Below are 9,478 nucleotides of genomic sequence, written 5' to 3'. Positions count from 1 at the left end.
TCAAACGTTCTGCGTTGAATGGTCCATGGTCTTCTTCAAATGTTTGTAGACTTTTTCTGTAGCTTTGACTGATTGCGCAATGTTTAGTAAAACAGGTATAAATTTTGCTACGGGTCTCAGAATTTCGCGTGCGACCTCATTCCAGAAAGCTCTTTTCGAGGTACATATCATGATAATCATTCCAAGGTTTTTGAGTGCCTTAAAAGGATTCAAAAATACAATGTTTTCTCTCTTAAGACTCTATTTCTAGTGCTTTCTCATCCTTTAGGAATCCTATCCTAACCTTCGCACCATAATTGATCCCATAATCATTATCCTAATCATTTCTTTTTAGTTACCACGTCTTTCCAAAAAGGGTTGAGGTAAGTACTGTGAGTCATCAAACGTTCGATCTAACTGTCGAACGTTCGAGTACTATTTGGATTTCCGCGAACGTTCGGTGTATGATCTAACATACGTACCAAATGCGTGGGCTGTAATATCTGACACATGGTGCACATTAATTGCTCGAATGTTAAACGTTCGGCATTGCGGTTTGACTCGAACATTCAGCTATCCCACTTCGAACGTTTGGCCATGAACCAAAAGTAAACATTCTCTCTTCCAACAAACCCTAATGAACCTTAACAAATTCATTAGCCCATCCAAAGCTCAATCAACTCTAATTAATCATCGGGGTATTACATACAGTTGGATTTTATTCCCAACATGTGACATGTGACTTTTTGGAGATTTTTCTTATATTTAAGGAAGGAACAGGGTTTATGAAAGCTACTAAAAGTGCTCTTAGGCACTAGCAGCAGGTCCTTGGAAAGCCCATTTTATGAAATCTATGAGAATAAAAAAAAGTGTGGATGCCTTATTTATCATCAGGAGAAATGAATACTATATCGTTGCGGTATTCAAGAAGAACAAGTTGTTCCAGCTAGATACCATCAAGAATTCTTGACTACCGAATGGGAACAAGTCTATCTTCGAAGTATTTTTCCATTCCAATATTTTTTAGAGCACTGTTTTGAGGAGTTAACAAATATGCTTCTGGGTGGGGCAGGGGCTGGAGTAGTTGCTGGATATGATCAGCTTCAACGAATTGCATACAGACATGGTTATTGTTTTGAGCCGCATCAAAGAGTTCTTAAGTGAGTCCTGGCCGCAGGATTTGTATAGTAATTATTGGATCGGGTCTTTGACCATGTCATTTGAAAAACAGTTATGTCTTATGAGCTAGAGAGGCTCATCCTAGGATGCCTAAAATATTAAAAGATTCATGTAATGCTAAATTGTATTGTATTATTTGTGTTACAAATTTTGTCTTATCAGGAAGTGAAACATTAATTAATTTGCTCTGTCAAGACATATGGCAGGGTGATGATCATGTTCTTAATTATCTTTTTTGTCCTCCAAATACTCCATATTTTCTTCTTTTGTTGTTTGGTTTCTTCTCTGAAATGATTTTGTAGAGAACCTCAACATGCTATCATCATATATATTCCGCAATTAACGTCAAAAAAGCCAACCTTGGCATTAATTTGGAGAGGAAAGAAGTCATGCCCTCGTCTATCTTTCTTCACTATGATGCCCAATTTCAATGCATATAATCATCAAGTAGAGACAAATAAATATTTCAAACAATTAAAATTTAGGAATATTTTCATACTTAAAACACCTGACATGGAAGCCACTTAAAACAAGTTACGACGTCGGTCAATATGAAATTGATGTGATAAATAAGTGTGAAGAGTAGTATTACTCTAATTTGTAAGACAATATATAGCATCATTCTGGAATTTTATTTTGATGTACCTGATTAAATTAATCTCCTCTTCTTGCACAAATCCCATCATTTTCTTCTTTCCCATTTTATTTATTTTCCGGTCAGAACTTAAAAGCACGGGCTACATGCATCATCAACTTTAACTTGCTCTCTTTTAAGGAGCGCTAATTTTAGAGCACATTGTTTAGCATTTTCAATTGATATTCCATTCGAATCAAGAGTGAAAAAGGCACTCTTAACACTTCCCTTTAGAGTAGAAACAAAAGAAATATATAAATGTGTCCGACCATCGGCAGCAAATATCAAGGACCATATTATATATTAAGCCAAAAGCCAAAAATTTTTATGACGCTTAGTTGTAATCAAATAGCCTCCAAGCTTCCTGCTCTTCCTCCTCACTGCAATGGTCATACACGAAGCATTTTGGATACAGAAATCAGAAACTCCGCCGCGAGTTTGCTGTCCGGCGCATCTCTTAAGTAGGCACCATAACAAGGACGATTGCTTTCTTTGTCCCACAACCAGTAGTGACACTCTTTGTCGCTTTGCTTCCTCCGCTATTATTGGACCCTTTTCCCGTCCTTCAACCAAAGCTACATCCACTTGCACCTATTCCAAGACAACATTCAGTTCACAGTACTTATGTTTCTTATTTTATATATATTAGTGTTAAAGAGTTATAAGGAGAAACTATTGTTGTATGTTTGGGATAAAATGGAAAATTCACTTAATTAGCCTTTTGAAATATTAAATGGTTTTGCACTTATACCTTCGAATCTTTAATTTTCAGTATCTCAAGTTTTAGTACTTTTAATTTTACTCATATGTTAAAATTTATTTTTAAATTCTAATGAAGGAACTCCATTTTTATTTTTTATTTTTAGAATAAACTTAAGATTCGTTGGTGATCCACGACGAGTAGTGGATCGATCTGGACTGGCTGTGGATCGATTTGGTGAACCAAACCCATGTCGTAGGTCACATTTGAAAAAAATTAAACACACAGTGGGTCTAGTTTTTATTTAGGGTAAATTTGTATTTTAATAAAATTTTTCAAGGGTATAAAAGATATTTCACAATCTTACGTTTTTATTTAATTCTAAACCCTAACGCTATGGGTGAAATTAAAATGGCCTGAAATTTGGGATACTAACATTAAAAAAAAAAAATGATAATTTGAAATTATAATTGAAAAATGGTTGATAGTTCAGGGAGTAGGTGAAGTTTTTAGGGATAAAATCTTAAAAAAATCAACAAAGTGAACAGAAGTGTGTGTTTTATGATCTTGATGTATAATAACAACAGTATAATTGGAAGAAGAAATATCCAAATTGCGTAATAACTTACCCCAGGCCTTCTCAATTGGCATATATTTTTCATGGAGTGGAGAAATTCCTGAGCTCCTTGGTCAACCTTCCCGTTAGGCCCTGCACCAGTAGCCTAAAATTACCTTAGGCGTATTTGTTTCAATTCATATGTACCTACAAAATTAACTATGAACGAAACGAAATGAATTGCATCATATATATATATATATATATATATATATATGTATCTCACCTTGTTTGGCTACATGAAGGAGGATAATATTATCCTGGCTCTGAACTGCGTGAGTGAGTGCCCATTCAAGAGCTCCCTTAGCTTCAAGGCTTGAATCCACAACCACCATTATTTTGTTTCCAATATTCTCCGAACCACCAGCTTTCACCCTTTCAGACTCAGCGCTGAAGTCATCGTCCCTGCCATTGCTCAAAAGCTCCGTTTTCTGAATAGCTTTACTGGAGTTATTAGAGGCTGGCTTGGATCGGAAACATGTCCGGAAACACAACCTCGGCACTCTAACTCGTTTCCTGCCCATGTTTTCTGAGAAAGCCAGGGTCTTGGTGGGAAAGAAGCTACCTGTTTATATATATATTGTCATCCTTGTGGGCATTTTTTTCCATTTTTCTTTGTCGGTTTGTCTTGTCTTCAATCTTGTGGGGCTCTTCTATTAACGTGCTAACCATGAAGTTGTACATCCATAGGCAATCTTTAATAGTTCTGCACGTTTGCTATAGACTAACTCACCCACCACCCTTTAGAAAAATGTAGGAGACAGAATGAACAAATTAAACAAAAACCCCATTCATGTATTATTTAAAAAAAAATAGAGATTTAATTGGATAGATATGCAAATAATTTAGAAGGAGACAAGGTCAGCTTCTTGTTGGGGCATTTAAAGAGCTTTATGTTAATATATACGTACATGTACATATTATATTACAAATGCAAGGCAGACGTGACACGCTGCAAACAAGAAGATTTTGTTTGGATTAGGAATTAAAGTCCAGCTGTCTCCTTCCATGAATAAGAAATATTGATTCCATGGTGACTTGCTTGCACTTCACAGCTGCTTTCATCAATATTTAATCTCTCTTGTTGACTTTCATACAATCCATGCCATCGTTTAGGAATCTTCTCTGGCCTTTGATGGGTACACGCCCCAGACAACCATTGACTGAAATTGAAAACTAGAAAAACGGAAGAAAAGAAGAACCATTTCTTGTTTGGCTTCTTAATCATAGAAATATTGGTTTTCTCGATCATTAACATTTAAATTGGGAATTGGGCCGACAGGACCAAACAGCGTATGTACTAATATAAGGCCCGAAACCGGTTCCTTCGCCTGGTCTTATCCTACTCGCATGGCAGAGAATCCGCTCCGATCCCATGCCAATAAGTGCTCTCCAAGGATAAAACATGTGATAAGATCCACAACATTGGATACATATTCCTAATTTAAATGATAAATCATGCTTAAGGCTAGGCCATCATGGTGTTACTCACTTGGAAACTGGAAAGTGACGTACACTACAACAAAATTGACTATTACCATTGACTTTTCGCTAATTATGTCAACGCAAATGCTCCAACCCTAATGCTCGTCAGCGTCTACATTCAGGTTGATGCTAATAATTACATATCAGCGGTGACATTTGTCGCCACTGATAGTATTTAGAGTCCATGTTATTGCCCAAAACAAGATGTCGACGCTGATGGCTTATTGATATGGTCGTTTTGTGTACAAAAATATCAATAATAAAATTATCACTCGCAATAGTACGAATTCTTGTAGGATATGACTATATTGAGGATGTCAAACCTCAAGGACTGCATAGGTGTTGTTATCAAGCTTTACGAGATTAAATATAACTTAATTTAAAAGATGTTTGATTTAATTTTTGATTTCTAAAAATAAACACATAAAAGTAAAAGACATAAATGTAAAGAGAGTAGTGATGAGAGAAAGAATAGGGGGTTGACTTCACCACTCACTGCATAACAATGGTCAATCACAAATTAACAAGCGAAATTCATACTATGCATGATATAGGGCTCGTCTCACTCGAGTAGTCAAAACATTACCTTTAAAAAATAAGTATAATCTATCTTTGGTTGGTACAGATCGTCCACCTAACCACTAAGATGCGATACGACCCGTCTTCCCTAGGTATGAATTACCTACGTCTTTAATAGGATACACACAATCAATGAAATAGTATAACTCATCTTTGGTTGGTACGAACTGTCTACCTAAATTACACTAAACTAGGGTGTAGTACAATCCGTCTTCCCTATGCATGGCCTATCTAACCCTCTTGATCATATATCAATTAAAACCGTTGTATAACAATCATTCACATAATCACTTAAAATATGAAGGATTGAGTTCAATCAATATAAAAAACTTTCTACGACAAGAAAAGAAATTCATAATGATTAAATATAAACATGAAGATCAATTCTCACAGTTATACAACCATCATGCATATAGAAAATTTCAAATTAAAAAACAATTAAACTATTGTTACTTGAAAATAGAAAAATTCACTGCACACCCCATTAGATAAAAAAACCAAGGTTTAAGTACTATTCTTTCTTTCATCGCTACTCTCTTTACATTTATGTCTTTTACTTTTATGTATTTATTTTTAGAAAACAAAAATCAAATCAAACATCTTTTAAATTAAGTTATATTTAATCTCGAAAAGCTTAATAGCAACACCTACGCAGTCCTTAAGGTTCAACACCCTCAATATAGCCCTATCCTATAAGGATTCGTACTATTGCGAGTGATAATTTTATTATTGATATTTTTGTACACAAAATGACCATATCAGGGATAAAAGAAGACATTTTAATATGACAATATTTAAACATGAACGTTATCAAGGCATATACATTTTACAATCAACAAATATAATAAAAAACCCAAAATAAAACATAGAATATTTTAATATGCAATGACAACCTAATTTGTAACTAAAACACCATCCACATGGAGCAAGATGTATGGTCAAGGCGAGATGCTTTAGCTACTATGATTAGGCAAGTACTATTCTCATTTTTAATGGGACCCAAGTATCTCATGCCTGACATTGACAATTTTCTATTTTTCCTTAGCTTATAGGCGAGATGCTTTAAGTACTATGATGAGGGACACGTGTTCCTTCACTGTGTGGTTAGGGGAGTTCCACGTCGCAGAATGATGTCATCCAATCGCCCCATGTCATTGACGTCATCATGACATCACCCAGTTGGTGAGTCACCATTTCCACATCACAGTGCCAATGTTGCAAGGTTGACTACTCCACATGGTGCCATGTGGCAGCCAACCATTGGTTGCCAGCAGCTGCTGCATTTATGGTCCAATTTCGACCCCTAAACGAACTCCAATTGACCTAAAGGTTTATGAGTAAATAGATAACTACGAGACGAACGTTTTTGATATATTACTTGAAGCATTTGGAGTTCGTTTGCATATTATTTCATATGACCGAAGTTTCTGGTTACATATTCAGTTCGATTTATTATGACTTTAAAACGTATCCTGATCCATCTCATATCTTTATCATATGCTAATAATGCATAGAAGAACTTAATGATAATTTATTTAATTATTTTGATATATATATTTTTTTTATTATTCTAAGTGTATTTATTTTATGGGGTGCTACAAGTGGTGTTCACACAATGCTACATGTGATCACCCAACACACCAAATATTTGACTGCAAAAATGTCTTACACCTAAGTATATCAAAGTAACATCTACTTCACATTTGAGTTCATGGCACTTTCAGGATTGAAAGTCAATGCTATGAGTAGTCGTGAGTTTCACGTCTTTCTTTTGATAGTATGTATAAAAGAATGATAACTCAAATGCCCTGTTCACTTGTTCAATACATTGTATCTGCACCAACACATAAATGTAAAATTTCTACTTCACATTATCAAGATAGATCATCACGATTAATGTGTTATATTCCTATCATATGGAATGCTCAGTTCCTTTATTGACTACGAACAATAGTTTATAAGGTACATGGTTTATGACTTAGATCTTTTGTATTATAATCTCATTACTCACACATAAGTCATATTCAATGTAACTTATAGACCTTACGTGTATATGATCAATAATAATCATTTGAAAGCATATATGTAAAGAGTTCATATGCCCAATTCTCATTAAATAAAATAATAAATAAACAACTTTATTTAATTCAAACTAAAATATCATAACAAGTAATTAAACTTTAGGACATAAACCCTAACTAGAATAGTCATATGTCTTGCCTCAAAACCTTTTCATCAGGGTATTACCTAATGTCTTATAAAACTCATAGACTATTCCTCAATGGCCTTCATGAAGTTTTTAGCCAAATATAGAAATAGCCTTTTCTATAAGGATAGTCCTACATGCTGTACGAATTGAAGTGTGTTGGGAATGAGATTCTTTTAATTCAATTTTATCTTGATCTTTTAGTCTTTGTCATGTTTAGGATCACTTTGTTGGTTGTGTTTTATTTCTATTAGTATTCAATAAGTTGGTAGATTATATAAGGTGATGTAATGTTCGAGATGCTTTTATTCGAGATGGGACTTCTCTGCCTGAGGTGCGACTCCTCGCATCATCGAAGTGAAGGAACAATATGTTTTAAGTGATTCATCTAAGTACGTCAAATCAAGATCCATACACCCAAATGATAGGAAAAAATCTTATGAATGATTTTATTCATAAGATTAGTACATGTAAGTATCAAAGAATAAAATTCTTTGTAGTTTTGGGCCTAAGAAAATTCTTATTCTTAATTCCCAATTTACCATCTTATTCCTAGTAAATAATAAAATATGATAACCTAGCTGCGTTGAGAATTCATTATTTTTATGAATTAATTAGAATTTAAATGTCGAAGTCCCTTATAAAATTTTAGAAAAAATTTCTTTATATCATTATTATCTTAGCTTACCATGTTATGACTACTCCCAAGTCATTTTAATATTCAGTACTTAAAAATGGTTGCATTAAAATTCATAGGCACACAGTTTTGAAATTACTGGAGTGATAAAATGTAGTTGAATTAGGAGTCTGAGTCATAGATTGCACATGCTTTAAACTTATCTTCATAGAGTCCAATTCGAGTAGGACACTAACTCTTCAGCTGATTCCATGCTAATAGATATCTTATCCTATAATTTTGGAGATAAGAGTCTATCTCGAGATATTCGGGATAGAAACCTTTTGGCGATGATTGAGAGTCCTGGATTTAAACCTTAGCCCGTAAATCCTGGACATGGTTCACAAAAGATAACAGAAGATATTCAAACACCTTCCTATATATTTTAAGGAGTTCTTCCCAAGTCGAATCAATATATATGTTGTGACAGTTTATGTAGATTCGAGGCAGGATGATCCCGAGATGTTTTGCACCCTTAGGTGTTTTGCACCTTGAGATGTTGTAAGCTCCGAGACATTTATAGTCTGAGATGCTTGTACTCCGAGGAGGGATGTCCCGAGAAGACTCAGTCACAGGAGTCTGTAGTAAGTATCCAAGACCATAGTGACCAAGCGGGTCTAATCGGGTCAGTTGGACCGACTGGGCCCCCAGTTCGACCATAGGCCAATTAGCTTTGGGAATGCTAATTTCCTCAACAAAAACTAACTTAACCCTAGACCTAATCCTAACCACAATATTTGAAAGAACGTTATCAACACTCTTAGGCTTGCCCGTGAAATCTCGAATTATTTCTTTATAGATAAATCAGCTACTTCGAAGGAGCCTTGACCTCCAAAACATCGTAAACTGTATTCTACAATAATAATCAATTCATACTTTTCTTATTGATATTTCCCATTTAAATAGAGAAACAATATATTATAGTTTACATAATAGATTAATTAGGTCTTGACTTATAGGACAAGGACAAATCTAATAAGCAAGGAATCTAACTCTTTATTGGACTATAAAATATACGGAGATATACTCTTTATTGGACTCTAGCACGATATGAAAAATATCAAATAATTATGATCATATCATTCCCTTCTCCTAACAATTTCCTTGTGGCTGTCCCTTTGAAGTCCACGTGGTGCTCATTGTCCTTCTCTTGACCAACCTTTTTTTTTTCTTTTTTCTTTTTTTTTAATTTTTTTATTTTTTTCCAAAACACACAAGAAATTGTTCTTTTGTACGTTTTTTATTTTTCTTCTACTAAGTTTGACCGGTTGAACACACAATGCTTGGGTTGTGCCAGTTGGAAGGGAAATTTTGATGGGCTGAGAGTGTCTCCAACAATCTCTCTATTTCAAAGTTTTCATCAAATTTTGGAAAATATCCTCAAAAAGTACAGTTTATTAAACCCTCTATCTTGTCTCCAAATT

General features: G+C 34.5%; 1 protein-coding gene across 1 annotated transcript; it reads right to left on the bottom strand.

Moving 5' to 3' along the window:
• Nucleotides 1–1,954: 1,954 nt before the first annotated feature.
• On the bottom strand, nucleotides 1,955–3,789 carry LOC133875713 (universal stress protein PHOS32-like). Its single transcript, XM_062313923.1, has 3 exons — nucleotides 3,335–3,789; nucleotides 3,122–3,201; nucleotides 1,955–2,383 (listed from the first exon to the last, which is right to left on the bottom strand). The coding sequence occupies exons 1-3, from the start codon at nucleotides 3,630–3,632 to the stop codon at nucleotides 2,096–2,098; spliced, it is 666 nt and encodes a 221-aa protein (XP_062169907.1). The 5' UTR covers nucleotides 3,633–3,789; the 3' UTR covers nucleotides 1,955–2,095.
• Between the last annotated feature and the right edge of the window lie 5,689 nt (nucleotides 3,790–9,478).

Source organism: Alnus glutinosa, chromosome 8 (assembly GCF_958979055.1).
Source record: "Alnus glutinosa chromosome 8, dhAlnGlut1.1, whole genome shotgun sequence".
NCBI lineage: Eukaryota > Viridiplantae > Streptophyta > Magnoliopsida > Fagales > Betulaceae > Alnus > Alnus glutinosa.
Note: the sequence above shows the minus strand (reverse complement) of the source record. Positions and strands in the feature narration are given on the sequence as shown.

Coding starts and splice junctions, on each gene's coding strand:
- LOC133875713 (XM_062313923.1), bottom strand. CDS start 3,632: ATGGGCAGGAAACGAGTTAGAGTGCCGAGGTTGTGTTTCCGGACATGT. Junction 3,202..3,334: donor CCTTCATGTAGCCAAACAAG/GTGAGATACATA, acceptor CTACTGGTGCAG/GGCCTAACGGGAAGGTTGAC. Junction 2,384..3,121: donor GCCAATTGAGAAGGCCTGGG/GTAAGTTATTAC, acceptor GTCTTGGAATAG/GTGCAAGTGGATGTAGCTTT.